Raw genomic sequence first — 27,688 nt, forward strand, 5'->3', positions numbered from 1 at the left:
AGAGAAATTGATTTTACATTAAGTACAATAATCCCATTTTCTTATGACCAAAACAAGCTTGATCTTTTGTGTGAGTACACACACCAATCTGTCTAACATCAATAAACCGATCAGTCCAACATGCTGTAAAATATGTGCAACTTCTTTCCAACACGCTGTGTGATATCTTCTCTCTGATGCACTTCACTCCTCCACTCCAGTTGTACTCTTAACTTAAAGTGATTGTAAACCCTTACATATACCCAGTGAAGTGATCGGCCTTAGGTGATCTACACAGAGATTAAACACATCCTCCCAGTTGTTCCTGTTTATCTGCAGTCGTCCCTACATGCATTTAAAGTCCAGACTTTCTAAAACTTGTCTGAGTGTTCGATAAAAAAGAGGGTGGAGAGCTGAAGTTACAGTCTGCAGAGCTCAGTGAGGAGAGATCTGAGAGCTGATTGGAGGAAAGGGACACACCCCTTCACACAGCTCACATGAACATAGTTAAGGGTGTCAATCAGCTGGAGCTCCCTTTCCTGACACCCTTTTTCCTCTTGGTGCCAGAAAAACTCATAAGAAGTGATTCATGCAAATAGCATAGGAACGATGCGTGGACAGAAAAGACACTTAGTGCTCCTAATTGAGACAAAGTACACACTATAGAGGGGTATACTTTGTTCATATTTCATGTCTGAGGATTACAAACACTTTAAATGTGTGACCTGTACATTATAGAGATCAGTTACAGCCTTCTCCCGGGGTCCAGAGATCTCTACCATAGTCTACTTCCTCTTACTCTTTCAAGTCAAGCAAAAAATAAACTACATACAAAGATGACCTTTATTAAAACCTTATGTTGACCATCACCAACCAACCAATCACTATTCCTCAGTGCTCATAGGTAAAGCACATCAATAAAAGCATTTCCGCTTTAACAGTACATAAACTTGCACTTCCGATTACTTCTTCATGTGAGATTACTTCATCCAAGTCTGCTCAACGCATTTTGTCAGTCACGCGACTGCTTCAGGAGACCCGGATTGCATAACAGCATCGATCTTTTAGAACCCTCAGGTTACTGGAGTTACTCTGAAGCCATTTTATTGACAATTTCACTGATCTCCTGCACAATTAATATGTATGCTAATCAGATCATTTATTAACTGGCATCCATTTTTTAATACCCATTCGGTAATTAAAGTTACCCTGATTCCATTTTATTGAAGGTTACACTGATCTCCTAAACACTTAATATGTTATGCTTCTCTGACCATTTCATATAAATGCTGCATGCTTGATTTTGAAGTGCATCAGATGGCCCTTTCAAATTAATGAGCTTCCTTAATGTAATGGGCGATAGCGTGCAACACAATGTGTATGAGAGCGCCACAGTGGATCAGGCTGGTACAAATGGGCCTTAAAAGCTTATGACCTGAAATCCAATTTGGCAATCTTCATTGCGGCATGGTTAAAAGTCACACTCTTTAATGTGTAAACAGAGGGCCGTATTATTAATCATGTTATTTTTGACTGATACTCCTGGCACAATCCTGTCATTAGCAGCAATATCTAAAGAACAGGTGGTTAATGTGTAAGAAAATTTCTCAGCAATGCTTTTATACCAGCCAGTATAATACAGAAAATATCCTCTTTATCAAGACATATCCAGAAGTAAAGTTATGATGGTGGTTTTGGCCCTCCTGCTGAGTGTCACTGTGGCAATGGCTGCACCTCAAGGTAACTTTAAAGGGATATTCTATTTTTTTTAGCAGTTTGTATTTCAGTTAATATTGCAGTATTTTCCTTAAATCATATCTAAACCCAAAAAAAAAAAAAAATTGTAATATAACGTAGCTTGCTGGTCCTTCGATATGGTGGCTGCATTAGGGTTTTTTTTGGCTTTTTTCCTTTTTATTTTTACCAAGTCATCCTGCAAACAACACTCTTTCTATACCTGGGACGTTCACTGCTTCACCGCATCAATGGAGGGGAGCCATGGTTGCCACACAGGCCAGACTTTTTAAACATGTCTGCTTTTGCTGGTTTACATTACATGAGCAATTATTGGGGTTAGAGGTTTTTCAGAAACAAGATAGGATTATTTTTTTATTTTTCTGTCTGTTCAGTTTGCAAGAAATGATACTTATAGGATTAACAGGTAGTTTCTGTGCTTGCTGAAAATATTCATAGTCTGAAAAAAAAGAAAACAAATACAGCCACCACATCTAAGGCACAGTAGGCTATACTATATTTTGTTTTAGTTCTTGGATCTAGTTCCACTTTAAAGTAGATTTTGATTACCTACACATTTTTACATGCTTGCTTTTCCATATATTGATTATATTAGTATAAATAAAAAGATTTGTAGATTAGCCATTCCTGGAAGACAAGATGCACTGCTACAAAGGTTCTGCCTGACTGCTTAACAGCTGCTCAGGTAAGATAAAGATCACACAGGGAGTGCATTATTTTCAATGACTTCCATTGTAGGAAGAAACTGTAAAGAACAAAATGATTCCGTAGCACTGCACAGCAGGAAGCAGAGCCTGCATATGTAATGGATATATAGGGCTGCCCCAATGAACATATATCATTAAAAATTATACAGTATAAGTTTTAGGCAGTTGTAAAAAATTGCTGTTAAATGAAGAAATCTTCCAGAAATAGAGTTGTTTGTTTTTTATCAATTAAAATAAGGAAAAAAAAGTAAATGAACAGAAGAGAAATCCAAATGAAATCAATATTTGATGTGACCATCCTTTGCCTTCAATACGGCATTAATTCTTCTAGGTACACTTGTATACACTTTTTGAAGGAACCCGGCAGGTAGGTTGTTCAAAACATCTTGGAGAACAAACCACAGATGATCTGTGAATGTAGGCTGCCTCAAATCATTTTGTCTCTTCATATAATTCCAGACTGACTCAATGCTTTTGAGATCAGGGCTCTGTGGTGGGCCAAGCCATCGCTTCAAGGACTCCTTGTTCTTTGTGCTTAAGACAGTTCTTAATGACATTGGCTATATGTTTGGATTTGTTGTCCTGCTGCAGAATAAATTTACAAGCCAATAACACGCCTCCCTGGTCGTATGGCATGATGGATAAGTATTTGCCTGTATTTCTCAGCATTGATCCTGACCTAAACCCCTACTCCATTTGCAGAAATGCAGCCCCAAACTTGCAAGGAAACTCTACCATGCTTCACTGTTGCCTGCAGACACTCATTATTGTACAGCTCTCCAGCCCTTCAGTAAACAAACTGCCTCCTGCTACAGCCAAATATTTCACATTTTCACTCATCAGTCCAGAGCACCTGCTGTAATTTTTCTGCACCCCTGTTCCTATGTTTGCATGCATAGGACATGGCAACAAGGCTAAGCGACAACTACAGTGGGGAAATTATTTTTTGGATCCCCTCCAGATTTTGTAAGTTTGTCAGCTTACAAAAAAATGAAAGGTCTATAATTATCATTGGTTTATTTTAAATGATAGCCAGAATATCAACCAAAAATCCATAAAAATCACAATACAAATGTTATAAATTGAGTTGCAGCTCAGTGAGTAAAATAAGTATTTGATCCCCTACCAACAATAATTCTGGCTCCCACAGACTGGCCACAGTATGTGCTTATGTGGTACACAGATTAGTCCTGTCAATTTAAGAAGGTGCTCCTAACAATTACTCGTTCTGTGTATAAAAGACACATGGCCACATCATTTTTCTTCCATTCAAGTCCACCATCATGGGCAAGACCAAAGAGTTGTCAAAGGACATCAGTCACCAAACAAACCATTGGTAACACAATCGATAGATTGAAATCCTGCAGCGCCCGCAAGGTCCGCCTCCTCAAGAAGGCACATGTACAGGTCCATCTGAAGTTTGCCAATGAACATCTAAATGATTCAGAGAAGGATTGGGAGAAAGTGCTGTGGTTAGATGAGACCAAGATTAAGCTCTTTGGCATTAACTCGACTCGTCGTGTTTGGAGGAAGTAAAATGCTGACTATTACCCTAAGAACATCATCCCTACAGTCAAGCATGGAGGTGGAAACATTATGCTTTGGGGCTGTTTCTCTGCTGCAGGTACAGGCTGACTTTGCTGCATTGAGGGGCCAATGAACGGGGCCATGTATCGTAAAATCTTGGATAGGAACCTTCTTTTCCTCAGCAAGGACACTGAAGATGGGTCATGGATGGGTCTTCCAGCATGACAATGACCCAAAACATACCGCCAAGGCAACAAAGAAGTGGCTCAAGAAGAAGCACATTAAGGTCAAGAAGTGGCTTCCAGTCTCCAGACCTTAATCCTATTAAAAATGTATGGAGGGAGCTGAGACTTCGAGTTGCTTAGGGACAGCCAAGAAACCTTAAGAATTTAGAGAAGATTTGTAAAGAAGAGTGGACCAAAATCCCTCTTGAAATGTAGTTGGTTACCAGGTTTGCACACAAACGTCTTACCTCTGTGCTTGCCAACAAGGGTTTCTCCACCATGTACTAAGTCATGTTTTGCTTTGGGATCAAATACTTATTTTACTCACTGAACTGCACCTTAATTTATAACATTTGTATCATGTTTTTTCTGGATTTTTGGTTGATGGTCACTGGTATTCATTCCCCACAACTATCTTTTTTTTTTTTTTTATGCCAGGATGGTCTCGATTTTCAAAATAGAATGGTAGCATAGTTTGGCAATATGAGCCTGGTTTTATCCCTATACAGATGAATTGGGATGTAGTTTGGTTGAGTTATCAGTTGGGCCCTTATGCCATTTTGAAGTTGCTGTGAAAGTCTAGTTAAAGTGTTAACTTGCAGACCTCCAGCTGCTAAAGGCCTGCAAAGCGTCCCGGAGCTTGTAGTTTCTCAGAACTGCATATCTGCAGTGTGAGTGGCCTATAACTTTAATGTAGGTCACACTATGCATTGTGCTAATGCACGTGTATAGACACATTGGAGGGAATTTACTAAAACTGGAGCAGCCAGAATCTGGAGCAGCTGTGCAGGGCAACAAATCAGCTTGGTTTCCAAAGCTTAAAGGATAAGTTCACCTTTATGGAACATATTACATGTTTTGCCCGTTTTTAGGGTGGACCATGTAACATGTTCCCACTGCTGCAGCCGCTCGCAGATTCCCCTCTCTCCCTGTGACAGCAGTATAGCAAGAAGTTCCCCATACAATGTGAACTTATCCTTTTAAGTGAACAAACTAAAGATAGCTAATTGGTTACTATGCACAGCTGCTCCAGATTTAGTCAATTTCCTCTGATGCGTTTTTGTGTGTTGGGCCTGCTTAGACCTATTTGTTGTGGTTTTAGACAGTAAAAGGCGCATTGCTAGATGTACGTAAGAAGAGCCATAAATATCACCTTAGCAGCACAATTGCCATGGTTTATTGTTACTAAGGTTGCCACCTGTTCGAGATTCACCTGGACAGACCGGGTTTATAATCATGTGTCCAGATTTCTGGCTGCCTGAAACCCAGACACATTATTCAGACCGGACCGTGGCTCCCCATGCTCCAGGGGCCCGTGCAACCTCCCTGTCACACCTGGATAGGAAGGGCCGTGGGAGCATTACTACTCTCCTTGGGGCACCCAAAGGTGTCCTAGATCTTTTACAATGCTACTGTATAGTGTATACCACAAAATAAAAATTGCTGTGTGTCGCTAAAGTGTTTTGGTTTAGCATGAAGAAAAGGTGGCATCCCTAGTTTTTACGTGGCATCAGCTGTACTTTTGTTGCATAGTTGTCTGCCTGTTTTTGGGGACTAATCCCTGTCTTTAAAAACTGTACTCTAGGCAAAACAAATGTAATTTAAATACAGTGTATTCCTGAATAGCCACAAATACACTTTTTGTGCACCAAATGTCTTTGCAAATCCAGAAATTACCCTTTAAAGGTAGCAGTGACATTATCACTGCTGTACATAGCCTGTGCAGACAGCATAGCTGCAGACAATCCCGTTTTTCCCTGGACAGTCCCGGTTTTCAGACCCATGTCTCGGTCTGTCCGTGTCCCAGGAAAAATCACTGGAAATTGGCTTTTTTGATAGCCGAAGAGAAAATATAGCCGCGCGCGGGATCTCCCTCCGCTTAGCAGGTCACTTCCTTGTGTACAGTGGAGAGGGGAGGGGCCTCTGACCGGAGCAGCCCCTCCCCTCTCCACAAAACACATGGAAGAAACCTGCTAGCCAGAGGGAGATCCCGCGTGGGCATCACAAAGCTGCCACTTGCCCCCTCAATTCTGAGCTGACACGTGCAGGGGGAGATGCTATGCTTCAGGCACACAGTTGCAGGTCAGTGGCCATTGGGTGCGCTGATACTTAGACCACATAAGTACAGTCTCTGGACTGTAAGAAACAGAAGATCAGCTTCTCTGTACAGAGTCTAGTCATCCTTATGGCAATATACCAAGCAATTAGTACACTTGTGATAATCTGACTAATGCTGGCTTTTATAAACAGTAAAGAGAGAAATACTTTAAATTAATTTACAACTAATTTAGTATAAAATTTCATTTTTATTTGAATTAATTGCAATAGGACGCCTTTTAAAACTAATGCACATTTATTTTATGGTCATATTTGTAATAGGATACCTTTAAAACTGATGCGCATTTATTTTATGGTCATATTTACTCTAAATATTGCTGGATAGTTCTATAGACCACAAGAGGAAAAAAGATGAGAAAAAGTTCCTGGCATAATATTTTTAAAATGGGGATGATCAAACTTTTAAATATTCACTCTGATTGTGACGACCTGTTAACACTAATTTATTCTCACATACCTGAAAACCTAACTATAAAAATTCCGGGCATTGGCATATCATACATAGGTACATTGGTTGAGCTTGGACCAATATAATGATGTATACACCATTCCTGCCAAATGCGGCTGGAAGCTGGAAATCACCGAAATAGATCTGCACTTGCTTCCCGGTCCTGGGACAAGCAGTTGCTCTCCTGCTTTGTGAACGCAGGAGGTTGGCTGCTTGGCACGGGCGCCATTAAAAGAATGCTTTTGCTTCTTCTGAATGAATGCAAAGTGTTCTCTGATTGGACAAGGCAGAGAGGCGGGGAAGGGATGTCATGATCTCTACCGTGTCCAATAGGAGAGTGCTTTGCATCCATTCAGAAAATGCAAAGCATTCCTTAAATGGCGTTGTACTGAGTGGCGGACCTCCTGTATTCACAATGCATCAGTTGACCCTATAATCTGATGAGAAGTAGGTGGAGAGTAATTATGTGGAGTGGGTGGAGTTTCAGGGAAGCGGGAGTGGTACATTTTAAAGTAAGTAATTGATAGCTGTGCTGCAAATTGTCCCTGGAATTTTTTTTTCAAATGTTGGCAACTATGAGACAGCAGAGCTGTGGGAGGGTCCCAAAAAGCCCCACCAACTACAGGCTTCCAGACGAAAACTACAGGAGGCCTCTTCATCAGGGCTCAGCACAGAATAAAACTTGGATGGACTCGGAGAAAACCATGACTTCACCTATTAATATTAGAATCAGTATTGAACCCTCCACATGGAGTAACCACTTGTCAGCATTTGCTGAGCAGAAGGTTTTCCTTCTGATTACACATGCAAGTCTAAAAGTTCCCAGTGCTTCCTTGATGCAGTTGCAGTTTTTATTACAATAAGCTCCTGCACAAAGGTACATTTTCACACTGGATTACTGCACAGATCTGGAAGAAAGCAGACGGGATGCGCATGCTGATCTGGCAAAAAATTCAGGGGTCTAATTAGACCCCTGAAGTCTCACTTTTGAGACAGAAAAAAGGGGTAAAGGGGAAACATTCCCCAGTTTCTTTCAGCAGTCTCGGCTACACAGAATGAATGAACAAGAAGAACTCTGCACAGCCTTCCTGTTCATTCATTAACTGAAGTATAATAAACAGCGTTTACTGTGTTCATTAATAAAAGGGAGTGGCTGGTGAATTACATATTTACCAGACTCTTACCTGCTCTCCATCCAGGAAAAATCTCTCTTAGCAACTGGTGGCAGAGGTGACGGGGAAGCCGGCAGAGCAGGGAAGGGTCTGGTAATATGTAATGGGCAGCCGACACAGAGAGGGTGATCAGTGAAGTGGGGGGCATTTAGAGGAACTGATCCCCTGAATGTAGCAGTTGAAAGCAGTGGTAGGGAATAGAAGAACCTGACTTTTGGCTGCTGCATACAGGGAATCAGTTCCTCTAATTGCCTTCCGCCACAAAACCTAATGTGACAGGTTTGTGCATGGGCCAGGTCGCAATTGAGGCCCCCTGGTGGTACACCACTGAGTCCATGCCTCGACAGGCTATAGTGGGTGGTCATAATGTTATGGCTAATCGGTGTACAAAGCACCCCAGCATTTAAGTAAGAATACACAACTTTTTAGGGAAAAAAAAAAAAAAAAAAAAAAAGAATACACATGCCTCTTGTATTTAGACCATACTTGCTTACCCTGGAGTTGAGCCATAAAATATCCATAGACCAGAGAATAGGGTGTTTACTCTATGCACCAATCCACACAGGGCATTTTATAGCACGAACATACAGGATTATTCAAAACAATGAAGATTATGTAAGGGATAGAAGCAGGTTCTGTACATCACTGGATAGAAGAAGGTTCAAAGTTAAAAGCCCGCCTAAAAGTTCCATTCAATGCCACACAGTGGCGCTGTTTCTTGTTTATAGGAAATATGGGAAATGGTGACGCCACAGGAGAAGTTCTTTTGTGTGCTGCAGTTTCGAAAGTGTGAATCTATTGTTTAAGTACAATGTGAATTACGCTGCCGGTTCAACAAACAGCCATCTTGTCATCAGCAAATTTACAAAATTTGTTGAAGACTATTGCATATGCAATTGAAAAAGCACTGATCATTCCTGCACGTCAGATGAAAATGTTCAGTGTATCCAGGGTGTGTTCGAATAGAGCCGTAGCAAATCCACAACATGGGCAAGCGTTAAACTTGGAATTCCTCAAACCACAGTATGGCGTTTTCTTGAAAACAGTCTGCATATGACGCCATACAAGTTGCAGTTACAACATTTTATCTCTCTGGTAAAGTTAATTGCTACAATGTTAGAATTTGGGGAGTGAAAATCCTTGCATAGTCATGGAATATGAGAGACTTGCCGAAGACTGTTACATAAAAGAAAGTGTTTGCCCCACCTGTGCCTGCTACTCTTCAAGATCTAAGACATCGCATTGTTGAAGCTGTAATTTCAGTTGAACTAGCATCCAGTTGATTCACGCGAGGCCAGAATCTGTCTTTTGATGTTTGTTGTGCAACACATGGTGCTCATGTTGACTACATACAATCTCAAGGACCATAAACTTTTGAACCTTCCTCTATCTATCCAATAATGTATGGAATGTACTTCTATCCTATACAGTTTGTTTGAAAAACACAGTTGAAATCTGCTTCTTTTCTCTTTCGTTTGATGGACACAGCTCCTGATCATCTTAACCATTGGGTTATAATGCTCCCTACAGGAGTAGGACACTAGGCAGAAAAAAAAGTCTGGCTACGCCTATGGACAGTTCGGGGGGGGGGGGGTATACTCCCTCTTTTCTGCCTAGTCAGGAGCAAGGACCTAGTTCCCTGGTGGGATCTCTGGTGCTGACAATTTTTTCTTTTTAGATAGACTTTTCTCTTGGTGTGTTCCTGTGAGACCTACAATCAACTGCTGGACTGGGCAAAGGGCTGGATAATCTAGATCCAGTGGTCACCCCAGTCTGGTCAGCAAGCACGCACAGACCTCAGCTCCGCGCTAGGTCAGCCACGACATAGCCCCACCAGACTGGGGCTGGCCTGCGAGTTAAACACCTTGCGGGGTCGCATATGACTGGGTCTCGGCCCGAGTCGCAATGTTCCTCCTGGCTGACAGCCTCCCCATTTCGATGGGGAGGAGGTTCTGTCTGGAGCGGTGCCTGCCTGGTATGGTAAGTAACTGTCCTCTCTCTCTCTCCCTGGAGGGTTTTGAGGTGGACGCGGGCCCCTCCTTGGGATGGTCAGACCCCAGGGTTCCCCTCCTTCCGGTTAGGCAACCCGCCTCATGGTGCTCCCTGGGGGCCATCTCGCCCCCCCCCCTTCACTTGCACTGAGGCTGTGGGGTGGCTTGGTTCCCCTTCAGGGGTGGGGGCAGGGTGCTATGCTGGCGATGGGGGCTGTACTTGGTGGGGGCCCTGTTTCCTGCCTGTCTTGTATTCTGAGGCCTAGGAATCCCTTCTGGTGCCGCTATTTTGCTGTAGCCTGTGTGCCGGCCATGTTTGTGTAGTCCGGTGGCCATTTTGTGGTGGTTTGCCATTGAAAATAGCAACAGCCATGACAGTGTAGCCCTATGGGTGGAGATTTTGGCGGTGGGAGCCCCTCCTCATCCCCTGGTGCTGACTCCTGTATCTTTTCACTTCCTGGTCTCCTTACGTGGAGTGCAGATTATCCTGGTGGCTGCAGGTGCCTGTTTCTGCTGGGTGGTGAGTCTGGTGAGGTCCTCTCCCTCTCTGCTGAGCATTGATTAGGTGCTCTGTTACTGGCGATCGAGTGGTGCTGCTGGAGCGGTGGGGGTGTCCCTTAGTAGTGTTTTTACACCTTTTTTGGGGGGTCCCCCTATCGACTCAAGGCGCCTTTGGATCACATTCCCCACCTGATTTCCTCTGAGGCTGCGGGGCCCTCTGGGTCCCAACCATCCATTAATGCACTGACGGCAGTTCTGAAGACCTCCCAGGTAAAGGTGATTTTTGGGCGACAGGTTAGCAAAAAGAACCCCCTGCCTTCCCCTGCCTCATCTGTCTCCTCAGATTCAAAATCTGACTCACTCGCCGAGGACGTGGGTCACTTTGCTGGGTCTTGCGACTACGCGCCCTGAGTTCTCACATAGTGGAGATGATTCCCCCACTCCTGTAGCCATGCACGAAAAGGCGCTGGTGGATGCACTGATTGTTTCTATGCGTGAGACCTTTAAAAAATGGAGGGCACAGCTGAAGCTGTGACGGAAGCATCGGTTCCCTTTGGCACTAACAAGCCATCCAGAGCGTCACAGGTGTTTCCTTTCCTCGCCTATTTTGAAAGAATTGTCGCTAAAAAGTGAGAACGGCCAAAACGTCACTTTGTGGTCCCTAAGCGATTTGCTATGCGGTACCCCTATAAGGAGTCCCTTCTTAAAAACTGGACTGTTCCACCAATGGTGGACCCTCCGGTCTCTAGATTGAACAAGGCAACCATGATTCTGGTTGAAGAGTCCCTGGCTTTTAAGGACCCGGCTGATGGGAAGATGGAGGCTGTGACACACAATATGAACAGTGTGGCTAGTTCAGCACTAAGGCCAGTACCGTATTTGCCATTGCACTGGTGTTGCAAACTCTGACCAAGTGGGCTAAGCTTTTTCGTCGTTACCTGGAGGGGGAGCAGATCCCCCCCTATCTTTGCTGAGCTGGCGGACCAATTGGTCCAGGGGCTGCAGTTTATCTGTGATGCCTCTTTGGACGCGGTTTCCCTAGTCGCTAGGCCCTCTGTTTCAGCAGTGGCCCTTCGGCGTATTTTTTGGCTCAAATGTTGGTCTGTGGACCAGACTTATAAAAGGCCATGACTGATCTTCCTTTTCAAGGAGATCGCCTGTTTAAAGCTACCATGGATGACATCATTAAGGGTCTCACAGAGGGGAAGAGTACCTTTCTTCCATAGGCTAGTAAGGGCAAGGACGTCTCTCTTCGTAGATGTGGGCCACCCTTCTCGGCTCATAAGAAGTTTTTTTGGTCCCTCAGGGGCCACTAATAAGGGATCAAAACCTTTCAGGGCCTCCTTCTGGTGGATCCAAGTGAAATTGTTCTGGCAAGTCGAGAGCGGGCTTTTCCAGACTCACTAACAAGGCTCTTTCAGCGTGGGGGAACGTCTTTGCTGGTTTCTAGTCCCGTGGACTTCCGTGGTACAAAAAAAGTGGGTCCACGAAGTCATGCGGTCCGGCTGTAAGATCGAGTTTAGCTCTTACCCCCCGGCAAGGTTCTTTCCATACAACTTGAGCCTGCCTGTTCAGAATGGAGTCCATTCGCACAGTGGTGGCATCCCTGCATCAGGGGTATTTTCTTGCCTCTATCGACATCAAGGATGCTTACCTTCACATTCCAATATGCGCCGGTCACCAGCACTTCCTCCGATTTGCTGTGGGAGAGGAGCATTATCAGTTTGTGGTGTTCCCCTTTGGTCTCGCCTCTGCTCCTCTGGTCTTCACAAAAGTGTTTGCCCCGGTGCTAGCATTGTTACCTTAATGGGGGGATTGCGGCACTGGGCTAATTGGACAACCTCCTTCTGCGAGCAGAGTCTCCTGCTGCTCTGGTGGAAAACATGGAGATCACCATACGAACTCTGAGGGAGTTTAGCTGGATTCTGAATTTTCAGAAGTCTGCTCTGTAAAAGTCTACGTCCACAAAGCTGGACTATCTGGGTCTGACTCTGGACTCAGCCTTAGCCAGAGTGTTCCTTCCTCTGGACAAACTTCAGAAACTGCAGGCTGCAATTCATCTCCTGGCCGTCCAGCAGATGGTCATCCCTCCAGACTTGCACGCGGGTGCTGGGTCTGATGGTGTCTACCTTCGAGGTGGTTCTGTTTGCACAGTTCCATATGGGGTCCCCGCAAAGGGAGATTCTGGGAAAATGGGACAAGAATCCACAGTCTCTGGGCAATCCGATCCGGCTGAGCAGGGGGAACGAAAGAGTCCCTGATATGGTGGCTTTGTTCCCTGGCGCTTCAGCTGGGCAAATCCTTCCTCCCCTTGTATTTGACAGTGGTTACCACGGATGCCTGCCTGTCCAGCTGGGTAGGCGTCCTCAGCAAAAATTCTGCTCAGGGGATCTGGACACCGGAAGAGTCCAGACTACCGATCAATGTCTTGGAACTCCGAGCAATCAGACTGCCCCTGAAACATTAATCGGATCGTCTTCAGGGATGTCCAGTGCACGTTCAATCTGATAATGCCACAAATGTGGCATACGTCAATCACACGGGGGGGCACAAGTAGTGTCCTGGAGGCTTTGGAGGTAGCCGGCATTCTAAGGTGGGCAGAACGGTTCGTTCCAGTCCTCTCCGTCGTACACATTCCCAGTTTGAAAAACTGGCAGGCGTACTACCTCAGTCGGCAGGCTTTGGACCAAGGGGAGTGGTCCCTTCATCCGAAGGTGTTTCATCAATTGTGTCTCTGGTGTGGCATCCCTGAGGTGGATCTGTTGGCGTCTCGGCTCAACAGAAAGGTGCAAAGGTTTATGGCTGGGTCACGGGATCCTCTGGCAGATGCCACAGATGCGCTGGTGGCCCAGTATTGTCTGATTTACACCTTTTCTCCTCTCAAGCTGCTGCCAAGACTTCTATGCAGGATTGAGGCAGAAGGGATTCCGGTCATCTTAGTGGCCCGATCTGGCCTCGCCGGGCTTGGTACGCCGATCTGGTGTGGCTAGTCGCTGACGTTCCTTTGAACCTTCCTCTCAGGGAGGATCTTCTGTCCCAAGGACCGATCTTCCATCCTGCTTGACGGCTTGGCTGTTGAATGCCAGGTGCTGATAGATGGAGGTTTGTCTGAGTCGGTGATTCCAACGCTGTTAAAAGCTAGTAAATCTACTTCTAGAAAGATCTACCATCGTACGTGGAAGATGTACATTGCGTGGTGTGAGTCTCTTGGGGTTCACCCACGCTTTTATGCCGGTGGCTCGGATCTTGACCTTCCTTCAATGGGGGGGGGGGGTTAAGCAGAAACTGGCCTTGAGTACTATCAAGGGCCAGATGTCGGCCTTAGCGGTCTTCTTTTAACTGCCCTTGGCCACACACTCCTTGGTGTGTACTTTCCTTCAGGGAGTTAGGCACTTGGCCCCTCCAGTGCAGTCTCCATTGCCGCCTTGGGACCTCAATTTGGTGCTCTCAGTCCTCCAGAAGCCTCCTTTTGAGAACTTTCGGGAGATTCCCCTGCTTACGCTGTCCCAGAAGGTGGCCTTTTTGGTGGCTTTCACCTTTCCACGCAGGGTGTCGGAATTGGCAGCGTTATCCTGTCATTCACCTTACTTGGTGGTTCACAGAGATAAGGTGGTTCTTCTCCCCTGTCCGTCATTCCTTCCAAAGGTTGTCTCTGATTTTCATGTGAATTAAGACATTGTGTTGCTTTCCCTGTGTCCCAGACCATAACATTCGAAGGAAATGGCCTTGCATGCCTTGGATTTGGTCCGGGCAATTGGGGTGTACCTGGCAGCTACGGAGTCTTTTAGGAAGTCAGACTCCCTATTTGTGCTCATGGATGGGCCTCGGTGTGGGTTGTCCACTTCCTCAGTGACCATATCCAGATGGATAAGACAGACGTTGATTCAGGCCTATTCCCTCAAGGGTCAGGTTCCTCCTTTCCCTGTCAAGGCGCACTCTACTCGGGCACTCAGTGCCTCCTGGGCCTTACATCATCAGACGTCAGTGACACAAGTTTGCAAGGTGGCCACCTGGTCGTCGGTGCACACTTTCACAAAGTTCTATAAAGTGGATGTGTTGGCATCTGCGGATGCTTCCTTTTGGCCGCAAAGTTTTACAAGCTGCTGTTTAGAGGACCTGGTCCTCTTTTGAGGGCGTTTTATTCTTTTCAGGTGGGCTCCGATTGTTTTGGTTGAGCTATAGTTTTAGCCTTGGGAATACATTTTTTGCTGTTCCCACCCCTCATGTTTAACATTGGTTTGGGATGTCCCAATGGTTAAGAAGATGAAGAACTGTGTCCATCAATAAACGAAAGAGAAAATGGGATTTATGACTTACTGGAAAATCCATTTCTCTGATCATTGATGGACACTGCACCCACCCCTCTGTGGAGTTGTAATTCTTCTGACACTGCTTGTAAGAAAACCTATAGCAGAGAGAGGGAGTATACCCCCTGGGACTGCTCATAGGTGTAGCCAGATTTTTTTCTGCCTAGTGTCCTTCTCCTGTAGGGGGTAGTATAATCTAATGGTTAAGAAGATCAGTAGCTGTGTACGTTAATGAAGATCAAAGAAATGGATTTTACGGTAAGTCAAAAATCCCTTTTTTTTTTTTTTATATATATATTTTTTGCTGTGATATAGAGGCTCCAACCTTCTGAAACTTCACAAAGATGTTACTTACATCTCCTCTAACAGTTGTTTCATACATGGTCTTCAGAAGTGGCACACTGAGCCATTTTATACAAGGGCAGCCATAGTTTTTTTTTATCATGTTAATAATTTAGAATTCTGGTTCTTTCCTTCAGAACGATGGGTCAATGATTATGACCAACCTCTCAATTATGAGTGTCAGAGCCACCAGAGCATCAGTTTGATCATCAGGTAAAAAAAAGTCTCTTATTGCAACATGAAAGAATTGTCATGGAGGTTTGAGTCCATTATTTCCAAGTGAAAGCAAATGTTTGATGATAGCAACTCTCTTAACAACACACCTTTTTATAGCAAAGAATGCCAATCAAAGAACCGGTCACTAAATAAAATGGTAAGTTTACAGTCCTTTTCACACCAATGTTAATTTTGGCAGCAAATTTCCATTTAGTTTTAGTCATAGTCTTTTGACTAAAATGCCATTTTAGTTTTAGTCTTGGCAGTATTTTAGTCTGACTAAAATGCTATTTTAGTTTTATTGGTATTTTAGTCATCTGAATTGTTTGTTTTAGTCGACTAAAATCTCCAATACATTTTAGTTGACTAAAATCTCATACGTTTTAGTCCACTACAAATCGAATGGGCTTAAGTAATTTGTAATGCAGAATTTAAACATTTCTCCAGAATTTCCACACTCATTATATATTCCTGGAGTAAAAATGTAATAATATGGTATTATTTATGGTATTAGGGTTTGAACAAGCACTACAGACACAGATGTAGCACTGCCCCCTTGAGGACTGCTGGATTCCACACCTTTGGGTCCCCCCGGGTTACCATTAGCAATTTCAGCATGTACAAATTAACAATTTACTTCTTGGCTCAGTCGATCAGTCCAAGGGTTTGTAGTTGTTTTTGGTGTTTTATTTAAATTAGGGATAGGAGAAGGGAATAGTGGGATGCTCCAGATTAACTATTCACAAGATATGAGGACTCCTATCTGATGATGCAGCCAGGCTGCTGATTCACCCTGCCACTGGGTGAATTCAGATCAGGCCTCTATCCAGAAGACTTGATGAACTAATTCTCTTCAAGATACTCTCCTAGTATCCCCTTTCACTGACACACTGACACCCGCCCTCTGGCTATCCTACTCCGAGGTGGCCCCCCTCAGGTCAGGCCCCCCTGTACTCACGATACTGTTTTTCGAGGGTCTCCAGTGTCTCTTACCCTCTAGTCAGTTCTCCTGGACCTCTGGGTTCAGTTAAGTTTCCTTGATTCCCCAGGCCGACCGCCTGCAACCACGTGTGACCACTACAGAGGAAGAGTCAGCCGCCACCCTCCCTCCGGGACTCTGCTCACTAGCCAAAGACCTTGCAGCACATGTGCTCCTGGCTTATCCCATAATGCACTGAGACAGCCGGTCTCCGCCAATCACCGGGACTGTATCAAAGCCTGTGTACCCATTGGTCAGGTTTCCTCACACTATCAAACAAGCCTCCCTATTGGACCAGTGTGAAACACTATCTAGACCCAATGAATCGCACACTGAGCAGACCTAACACACAGATCCTGCTCTCTGGTAGGCAGAAAGCAATATAGATTTGCCTGCTGCTCCTCTGATAGGCAGACAGAGCCAAAAACTATACTCTCTCACTAGCACCTACCTAGGAGGGTGCTACACAGATTTAGCCATTATGATACAGTATATAATGTCTTTATAAATAAAACTAAGTTCATAAACCAACAAAAATATTGCTTTTTGACAAACAGAAGTGCAACTTTAAAATTAAAAAAAAAAAAAATGTAAACTCTATTGCCTGTATGTTTAAATTTTAATGTTTTATTATTACAGGCTCTGGATGGGATTGTGCTGCCAACTGAGAAATGGCCAGCAGAGTAGTGTTCATTTTTATGTCAATTTTCAATTTCTGACTAAAATGTAATTTTAGCTTTAGTCGTCGTATTTTAGTCTTATGACTAAAATGCCATTTTAGTTTTAGTCATATTTTAGTCATTTGAATTGTTTGTTTTAGTCGTATTTTAGTGGACTAAAATTGTGTTAATTTAGTCTAAGAAATTAACACTGATTTACACCTTGTTTGCTTCGCTTCAGAAATTACACCCCATGTCGCTTTCTTGGTGCTTCAAATTGTCTCCAAAGCCTCTATAGATGTCTATGACAATGTTCACTAACAGCTCCCGGCAACTTTTAAAGGGCTTTTATTTAGTTAGCTACACTTTGTTTTGGAGGTATTGCAGGTATGACAAACTTTTGAGGGGCTTTTATTTAGAGTTGGGTACACTTTGTTTTGGAGGTATTGCAGGTATGACATATCCGAGTATGCACTAGGAAACCAACAAGTGAACCGGAAAGATGTATTCAGCTGTCATTTCCAGTTTATTTGTATATATTCATGAAGTGTTTGGTGCAGACGTCACATCTTGGTATGCAGCGTGGAGCAGCAGGAAGGTAAGCAGGGTCTAAACTGGAGCACAGCAACTAGCAGACAGAACACGAGGTGTGCAACATGCGGAAAGTGAGTGGGGACTGGAGAGAGAGCACTGAACGACAAAGAATGAGCAGAACTGGTGGACTGGAGCAGGAGAAACTAGCCAATGTCACATGTGGTGCACAGCATGGAAGCAATATAGCAGGAGGTGAGCGAGGACCAGAAATAGGAGGATAGGCAAACCAGAGGATCAGCAAAGCTAGGGGTTACTACTAAGGGGGAGGGATCGGCCAAGCTGGGGGTTACTACTGAGTGGGAGATCAGCTGAGCTAGGGGTTACTATGGAGTTGGGGATCAGCAAAGCTTGGGTTACCATTGAGCAGGGAATATGCCGAGTGAAGGTACTAGTAAGCTAGGGATCACTGAATGAGGGTACCAATGAGCTAGTGATCTGCTGAGCAGGGGTACTAATGAGCTGGGGACCTGCTGAATAGGGGTACTACTGAGCCAAGCTTCTACTGGACCCCTTTAAAACGCATCGAAAATCAACACACATACACAGGGGCACATGCCATGCTTTATTCAGGTCTCATGCACACAGGGCGTTTTTTACAGCTGCTTTTAGGAGCGTCAGACATTTTTTTTTTTGCAGCTTAAAGAGGTTGTAAACCCACATATTTTTTTTTTCTTCACCCTGAAAGAGAAACCCATAATGAGCTAGTATGCATCGCATACTAGCTCATTATGAAAAACTTACCTTAGAACGAGCCCCCGCTGTGCCGCCCGCTTACCTCTATGACGGGCGACATGTCCAGTCGCCCGTCTTCCGGGATCGCGGCATCCGGTCATCTGATTGGCCGGAGCCGCGGTGACGTCATGCACGCGCGCGGGAGCCGACGGTCACGGCACGGGGCTCTGAAGGAACGGCACGAGCGGCCGTTCCTTCAGAGCGCATGTGCCAGTGACGTCACTGGCTGCATGTAAGGTAAATATCTCCTAAACGGTACATGTTTAGGAGATATTTACAGTACCTATAGGTAAGCCTTATCATAGGCTTACCTATAGGTACAACTTGCAGAGGAGGGTTTACTTCCTCTTTAAAAACGCCCCTCCATGTTATTCTATGGCCTCATGCACATACAAACGTTTTGAAGCTGCAGGTGGTGTTTTCAAGCTGCAAAAAAAAACGCCAGGGCCAGGATCTTGAAGGGGAACTCTACGCCAAAATGAAAAAAAAAAAAACTGTGGGGGTCCCCCCCAAGTTCCATACCAGGCCCTTTAAGTCTGGTATGGATCTTGAAAGGGAACCCCACACCAAAATGGAAAAAATAGGTTGGGTGGGTGCTTTGGGGCAGGGGGGCTCCGCCCCCCCACCTCAAAGCACCTTGTCCCCATGTTGATGGGGACAAGAGCCTCTTCCCGACAATCCTGGGTGGTGGTTGTGGGGTCTGCGAGCAGGGAGCTTATCAGAATGTGGATGCCCCCTGTAACAAGCGGGCCCCCCAGATCCCGGCCCCCACCTATGTGACTGAGTATGGGGTACATTGTACCCCTTCCCATTCACCTCAAAGGCAGTGCAGTGTAAATGACAAGAGTCGGTTTTGAGAAGTCCTTTATTAAAATTCTGCCTCAGGTCTTCTCCGCTGCCAACCTGGTCTTCCTCCATCGATGTCTCCCATGATTATGCCAGCTCCACTCTTTTTGGCTTCTTTTATAGCTGTGGGGCGTGGCCACCTGGAGACCCTGCCCCTTGTGTCACCTGATGACGCGTGATGACACAAGGGTCGGGATCTCTGGGTGACATCACTGTGTGGCCATGCCCCATGGCTATATAAGAATCTGCAAAGAGCGGAGCTGACATAATCATGGGAGAAGTCGGAGGAGGACCAGTTTGGCAGCGGAGAAGACCTGAGGCAGAAGATCTGAGGAAGATTTTTAAAAAAGGACTTCTCAAAACTGTCTCTTGTCATTATTTACACTACACTACCTTTTTTGGGGTGAATGGGTAGGGGTACAATGTACCCCATACTCATCACACAGGGGGGGCTAGGATCTGGGGGGCCCCTTGTTACAGGGGGTGTCCAGATTCCGATAAGCCCCCTGCCCACAGACCCCCACAACCACCACCCAGGGTTGTCTGGAAGAGGCCCTTGTCCCTGTCAACATGGGGACAAGGTGCTTTGGGGGGGGGATTCTTTGGGGCAGGGGGGACTCTGCATCACCCCCACTGCCCCAAAGCATCCATCCCCCCATGTTGAGGGCGTATGGCCTGGTAAGGTCCAGGAAGAGGGGGGCGCGCTCCCTCATCCCCTCCACTTTCCTGCCTGGCTTCATGCTCGGATAAGGGTCTGGTATGGATTTTGGGGGGATCCCCCGCCTTTTTTTTGTGTGGGATTTCCCCTTAAAATCCATACTAGACCAAAGGATCTAGTATGGTCCTGGGGGAACCCTACGCCATTTTTACTTTTCATGTTGGCGTGGGGTTCCCTTTCAAGATCCATACCAGGCTCAAAGGGCCCCCCACGCCATTTTTTTCTCCATTTTGGCGTGGAGCTCCCCTTCAAGATTCTCAGAGCACAAGTTGCGCCACAAGTTGGATCATCATTATCCGACTTGGATGCGACTTCTATTCAAATAAATGGGCTGAAAGTTGTATCAACGACGGCTCATAGGCAACCATTGATTTTGAATAGAGACAGAAAAATGCTGCTTAAAAGCTAAAACGGCTAATCGCGCATTGACGCCAATGGAAAAAGCTACTAAAAGCACGTTTTTACAACTGCTTTTTCCTGGCATTGGTAGTGGCTTTGCAGCTTGTTTTTCCTAACGCCCTGTGTGCATGAGGCCTCAATCTTAAATAAAGTATCACAGAAGCATGTTGAAGTGGTGGGTGCTCTTAAGGTTTTGCTTTTTTTGTTTTTTTTTTACTTTTTTTATTTTTTTATCTTGCTAGTATTTGTATACTGTATATTAAAGAACCATACATTGACTTTCTGTTTCATCTCCCAGCTCGCATGACAATAACCGTGAAGACCGTGTTTGGGATTTTAGCTGTCAGAACACATTCAGCACTGCAGCTTCTTGTTCCTGGACCGGATACATCAATGATTTTGACCAAGAGTTCAGTTACACCTGCCCATTCGGCTCTGTCATAACTGGCATGAAGAGCTACCACGATAATAAGAAAGAAGATAGAAGGTGAATCACATTAGTAATTAAGGATAAGGAAATTTTATTGTCATTCCAAAAACATGATATGCATGTACACAGAGTGCCACTTCTACCACTAAATCCCTATCTCTACAATACAATATAGTTAAATGTGTAAATAAAGTGATACTGTAGCTAGAAGGTGCCTAAAGTGACATCAATTATCCATAAATATTCATAAACTCATTCTGACATATTTGGCACAATTGTTTGTAGTGAATAGAGCACAGGAGTGTGAAGAATTTCTGATCTTTATTTTACTTTACTTTTGACACATTTATCTCCTTGCACAAGGACTGTTAATATATGACTCAGAAATATTTTTTGCACACTAATTGAGAATTACCTTTAATTGGTGGTGATTATAGATATGAACTCTATGCACAAGGACTGTAATCTATGAACTGAAATAGAGTTTTAGTACACTAATGGGGGTGCACTTGCCATTTTGTAATAATTACGAATATGCACTTCATGTTCGCACATGAATTGTTTTTTTTTATTTTTTGGAATAATTTTTTTTATTTTTATGAATAATGTGTGCACCTTCTAGTTGCAATGTACATTTTTATGTACATACAGTATATTTATAGGTAGTTTATACAGCTGTATATTATTATTTCTATGAAATAGGTACTCAGGTTATGCTGAACAATAGTAAAATTGAGATAAAAACATATATAAACATTACAGTGTGAAGATAAAAAATATTTAAGTGGTATTTTTTTTTTTTTTTTTTTCAAATAGACTTGTCATACTGCTCTGTGCAATGGTTTTTCATGGGAGGAGCCTGAATCCTCCTCTTCTTGGGTCCCACTCCTGACCCCTCCCTTCTGCTGGGTGCCCTCACAGCTTGCTCTGAGGGAACCTAAGCAGGCAAGCTCCCGAGCTATGGCTCTGTGTGTCCATTCACACACAGAGCCGCAGCTCGGCCCGCCTGCTCCCTCCATCCCCTGATTGGCTCACTGGCTGTGATTGCCAATGGCTCCCGTTACTGCCAAAAGCCAGTCAGGAGTGAGAGTCCTCAGGGAAACAAGGCAAGACATTGCTGGATTGAGAGGGGGCTCAGGTAAGTATTAGGTGGGGGATGCTGTACACAGAAGGTAAAAAAAAACCTTGTGCCCTTACAACCACTTTAAATGAACAATTTGTTTGTGGGCAACACTTAAACATAAAAAGCAGCAGGATGCTCAATAATATTGCAATATTATCAATCATAAAGTGCAGTATTCTCTATCTCAAATTGTATCAAAGCACAGAAAAGTAATATTGCTACATCTGAGAAAAAAGCTGTTCATCAGCTTGGTCACTCTAGTGCTAATGCTGTGTAACCCCCACCCTGAGGAGGCCCAGTCCATGTGCAGGATGGAAAGGTTCCTTCATAATGCTGAGGGTCATCTTCCTACATTTGCTGTTGTAAAGATTAATGATGGTGGACAGTTTGCTGTTGATAATTCTCTGGGCAGTCGTTACCTCTGTGCATGTTTATCTGCAGCAAAGCAATCACTGTACCAAATGGTAATACAAGAAGTGGGGATACACTCTACCACATACCTATAAAGCAAGATGAGGACTTCAATACCAAGGGTAGCACACTTGTAGGTAGGGTGCAGCACAGTGCGGTAGAATAACATACATAGTCCACGTGCAATGAAAGAATTTGTATTGAAATAATGCAGAAAAGGTTCACAAATAACCCTGTGGGAATGAAGCCCAACCAGGAACACTTACAGTGTATACAGAGCAGAGTGCAGTCGGACTGTCGCGTTTGTAGAGAGGGGAAGAATGCAGGTTGGCCATTTTGGGCCCAACAGGTAGGTGGCCAGAGAAGTTGCGATCCCTACGCTTTCCCTCCTCAGGAACCTTTCCCTGCCACTAGTACTGTCCCTACCAGGTGGAGTTCCTCTCCGTACTCTTTGAACGCACAAATGAGTGCCAAACTTTGGGAGCCAGGGCCTTAAAAAAGACTCTGCCTGACCCAAGATGGCTGCCAGAGTCACATGGAGTCAATTGGATGCTTCCCCAGTGAACCATAGAGGAAGCGAGTTCCTCCTGACTATCTCTCCAACTGCAGTAGGGCTGGGGAAGAGTGCCACCTGCAGTGGAGAAAGTAGACTTGCACCTGCCTATCCACTTCCTTCTTCTCAAAAAGTAAACTCATTGATAGGCCTTGTACACTATGATGGCAGTATTGGCACTCCAGGTGAGGTCATTCGAGATGTGCAACCCCAGATATTTAAAGCAAAATATTATCTCAACCGCTGCACCCCTGATATAGACAGAAGGGTGCATTGGTGCCGTTCTTTCTAAGGTCCAACAACAATCATCTCTTTTGTATTTTTTATGTTAATGAAGAAATTGTTAACTTTGCACCTGACTTCCAAATTCTCCCCTTCCTGCCTGTATATGGACTCGTCACAAATAAATGTTGAGTCTGCTGTATTATCTGCACATTTCATGAGATTGCTCAGATTCTTAGAAGCAATTGTAGGTCAACAGTGTGTACAGTAAGGGGCTCAAGATGCATCCCTGGAGAAGCAGATATTGAGGATAATGGAAGAGGATGAAACACGAATTCAAATAGAATGTGGCCTATTTGTTAAAAAGGCTAGTACTCAGTTGCACAAAAATTAGCCTCCTCCTAGTAGTGTTTATCAAACAGATTCTGTGAAATAGTATTTAAGGCAGTTCTAAAATTAAAAAAAAAAAAAAATCTAATATAAGAATCCTTATACTTCAAGTGAGTAAGAGCTAGATGAATCACCAAGGAGATAGCATTTGCAGTGGGTCAGTTCTCCCTGTACTTATTCCGATGGGCTTCCACTCTGAAGTCGATGGTCTTCTTGATATGTGCCACAACCAGCCTTTAAAAGCACTTCATATTTATTGGGGTTAGTGCCAGTGGCGGCTGGTGCTGAAAATTTTTTTTTTGGGGGGGGGGGGGGGCGCAAACAGAAAAATTTTACTTTTTGAGGTCCATAAACATAGGCATTTATTTGCAGCAAAAAAAGCGGTTAATTACTAATGGGGAATATCTGAACATATTGCACGGGGCAATTCCTGTACTAATAGGTAATATATGAATATATAGCATGGGGCAATTCCTGTACTAATGGCCCATTAGTACAGGAATTGCCCGATGCTATATATTCATATACTGTATTACCTATTAGTTTAGGAATTGCCCCATGCAATATATTCATATATTACATACATATATATATATATATATATATATATATATACACACACACACATTACATATATATATAAAATATACACACATTACATGGTGGGCACTGTACATGACATGGTGGGCATGGCACAGCACATGAGATGGTGGACGTGGCACATCACAATACAAGGTGGGCACACCACCCCGCATTACATGGTGGGCACAGCATATTACACAGTGGGCACTCTACAGCAAAGCCCATGACAGTGTGGGCATATCACATGACATGGTGGGCATGGCACAGCACGTGACATAGTGGGCACAGCGCATTACATGGTGGGCATGGCACAGCACATTACATGGTGGGCACACTACTCCGCATTACATGGTGAGCATATCACATTATACAGAGGGCACACCACTCCCCATTACATGGTGGGAACATCACATTACATGATGGGCACTGTACAGCACATGGCATGGTGGACACAGCACATTACATTGTAGGCACATCACATGACATGTTGGGCATAGCTCAGCACATTACATGGTGGGCACACCACTCCGCATTACATGGTGGGCACAACACATTACACAGAGGGCACACCACATTACACAGAGGGCACTATACAGCACAGCCCATGACTTGATGGGCACAGCCCATGACATGGTGGGCACAGCACAGCACATGGTGGGCACGGCACAGCACATGGTGGTCACAGTACAGTACATGGTGGGCACAGTACAGCACATGGTGGGCACAGTACATCACATGGTGGGCACTGCACTTGACATGAGGGGAGCAGCAGTCTGCCCCCCAGTACAATCATTGCACCCCCAAAGGTCAGTTTCTGCACAATCTTCCCTGTTTACTGACCTCATCTCAGCAGCAGGGTAGATATTCTTCCTCCCGGGCTGTAGCTGCATGACATCAGTGCCCCACCCCCCGACAGCTGCCTGAATCTCCCGGAGACTGAGAGGATCTGTGTGTGCAGATCCTGTGATAGGAGCCAGGCAGCACTGACAGCTTTGGCGCCCCTCCTCTGCCTCAGCTTGCGGCGCCTGTGCGCAGTGCACCCGCCCAGGATCGGCCCTGCCTACTACGTCCTATGGACGAATCACAGGAGGCCAATGCAATAGTGGGAGTGTTTGGGGCGCATCGTTCTGCGCCCCGAGGACAGTCTAAACGCAGGCCAATGAGCTTCCCAGGACCCAGTCACGTGATTACAAACTCCTTTCACTTTCCATAGACACCAGTGTGTCCGGCGCCCCGCACACTCTTAAAGGAACAGATCACACACAAAAGGTAAGTGATTTATTTCTTTTTTAATGATGATGACTAGGATGACTAGCCTTGGGGGGGGGGGGGCGGCGTCCCTGTGCCCCCTATTGACAGGCTGCCACTGGTTAATGCTGGGCATTAGTAATTCAGACTTAACACTGAACAATTGTAGTAGTCTTAAGGCACATAGGGACACCTGAGAAAGGAAGTTATTAAAAAATGTCAGTCAACACCTCTGAAATCTGATGTGAGGTCTCTAAGGACCCAGCCTGGATTATCTGAGCCTGTAGCCTTTTGGGGGTCAATGTTTTACATTCACCCCTTTTCTGGTCATCGCTAGATGCTAACACTAAACCGTTTTCAGTAACCATTTCTGCTGTTACGAGGGTCATGGTGGTGGTATTTACAAAGACAGGCTGATTAACACAGAATTGATACCAAGTACTCTGTGTGGTCAGCTTAGATAAACTTGCTTGAACTTCTGCTCTTCCATAAAATTATTTTTTCATGACCCGGAACAATGGCAACATCTTTCATTTTTAGGTGGAATTTCCTTTGCTGCCAAGGAGAAGCAAAAGTTACCCGTAACTGCAAATGGAGTGATTACGTCAATGACTTTGATGCCTACTTGAGATGGAATGCGCCTCCCAACTCGCACCTAACTGGTGCGCACAGCTACCACGATAACAAGCGAGAGTATGTATTTTACTAAGCTGCTAGTCGCAATACAATTCTTACTAAGATGATCTCCAATCAGGAGAACCATTGAGCATATACTGAGTTTACAGCCCCCCTACTGGACTTTGGTTTGAAATAGTTAGGAATCCCTTGAGCAGTGGCAGATTAATATCCCACCTACAATTACCACGAAAGTAAGGGAGGCAACGCCTCACTGACATCCACTGTAAGCAGTCACTTTTACACTGCTCGTCAATCTAAAGCTCATTGCCATTGATCATCAACAGAGCATTTCTCCAATGGCAGCTAGTTATAAGGCAAGTCCAGTAATGTGTATTAACTCTGGTAAAAGTAAAAAAAAACAAAAAAAACAAAGCCAACACAATTCAGAGGGTTTGGGGCTCCCCCTTATTCAAGGATGAGAAGCAAGACTGCACGTAATCATACAAGTCATAATAAATAAAAGCTGTGTGCACAATGCCCAGCCTCTGTATTTACAGCGTACTTCTCCCAGAGGCTCCACACAGAGTGCAATGGGTAGAAAATATAAGTTGTGGCCGCAGAAGATAATAGTTGGGTGGATGCTGAATGGTGAAAGGTATGTGCATATGTAGAAGATGGTAGAGCTTTGAAGGCAGGGGGGAGAAAAGGGGGGGGGGGGTTGAAAATGAGGGCAGTGGAAAAGGGGGCATGTGAAGAGGTGAGGCCAGGAGGGAGGGGTAATGGAGGAAGGGTACAGAAGTGAAAATAGAGGCCAGAGCTGAGTAAGGGTACAGAAGTGAAATGTGTATGGGGTTGTAGTGATAAGTTGGTGTGGAAGAGGGATCAACCCTGCACCCTGTGCATATTGCACTCATGAGCCTTGAAATCCATGCATAACACACTCCAGCCCCTCCCACCCTCCACCTCAGCCCAGCACTCCAGTGAACACTGAAGGGGCAGAGCAGAGAGCCAGTGAGAGACAGTCACGTCTCTTTGCTCAGAGCGGAGGGGGAGAACTGAGTGATCAGCGGTCTTTGATCACTCAATTCTCACTGCGGTGGGGGACAGATGTAGCATCGATCCCACTTAGATGAGTTTAAATGTTTTTTTGGGGTTTTTTTTCAGAAAGATGTACTTCTCTTTTAAAATTGACTCTCTCTGGATTGAATTCAACCACACACTGGGGTAAGAGTAGCAGCATATGTTTCTTCTTGATCATTTAACATGTATTTATCATTGTGTTATTTTTTTTAGGGACAGACGCTGGAAGTTCCAATCCTGTGAAAAGAATGTTTGAGCCAAACAAAATACTGCCCAAAATATGCCAGCAAAACTAGAGCCTTGCTCCCAGATATAATACCACCTCTAGCCTCCTGGTGGTACAATAATTTCTTCTTAACATGAAATAATCCTGGTGTGTTTAATGTAAATTGGATTTTAAAATATAATCACTATCTTACACTTTCTTAATCAAGAGTCTTGCTTACAACCATGTCAATAAAAGTTCCTAAAAAGTATATGTGCACAATACCTGAAGGTTCTGGACTGTTATTTTCTCATTGCAAGAGAAGGAGGTGTAGGAGTCAACTGGTTGTATCTCAGAGGGCTATGAGTTTTTTCCTCTTATAGTAAATTCTTTATTATAGTTTTGTGTTATAGCAAGTAATGTGTCCAAATATTGTAGCGCTGTACCTTTCAATAAATACATGTGCTAAAAAAAAACTAAAAATAAACAAAACCTATTGTCCATATGCCAACATCTAAAATGTGGATTTTTATTTTTTGTGGCGCTACCCCCGCAGAAGCTGCTTGAATTTTTGTGCCCGCATCTCTCACTGATTAAACCACAGCCAGTCAC

The 27,688-nt window shown here is 44.5% G+C and overlaps 1 protein-coding gene across 1 annotated transcript; it reads left to right on the forward strand.

The window, feature by feature from the left end:
- The first annotated feature begins 1,635 nt into the window (after positions 1-1,635).
- Positions 1,636-27,245, forward strand: LOC309553439 (hemagglutinin/amebocyte aggregation factor-like). The gene is made up of 5 exons (XM_082254640.1): positions 1,636-1,719; positions 15,209-15,284; positions 20,513-20,701; positions 25,714-25,866; positions 27,085-27,245. Exons 1-5 carry the CDS (start codon positions 1,662-1,664, stop codon positions 27,125-27,127), a joined length of 519 nt encoding a protein of 172 aa, XP_082110766.1. The 5' UTR covers positions 1,636-1,661; the 3' UTR covers positions 27,128-27,245.
- The last annotated feature ends 443 nt before the right edge of the window (positions 27,246-27,688 follow it).

This window comes from Pelophylax lessonae (genome assembly GCF_965119305.1).
Source record: "Pelophylax lessonae genome assembly, chromosome: 4".
NCBI lineage: Eukaryota > Metazoa > Chordata > Amphibia > Anura > Ranidae > Pelophylax > Pelophylax lessonae.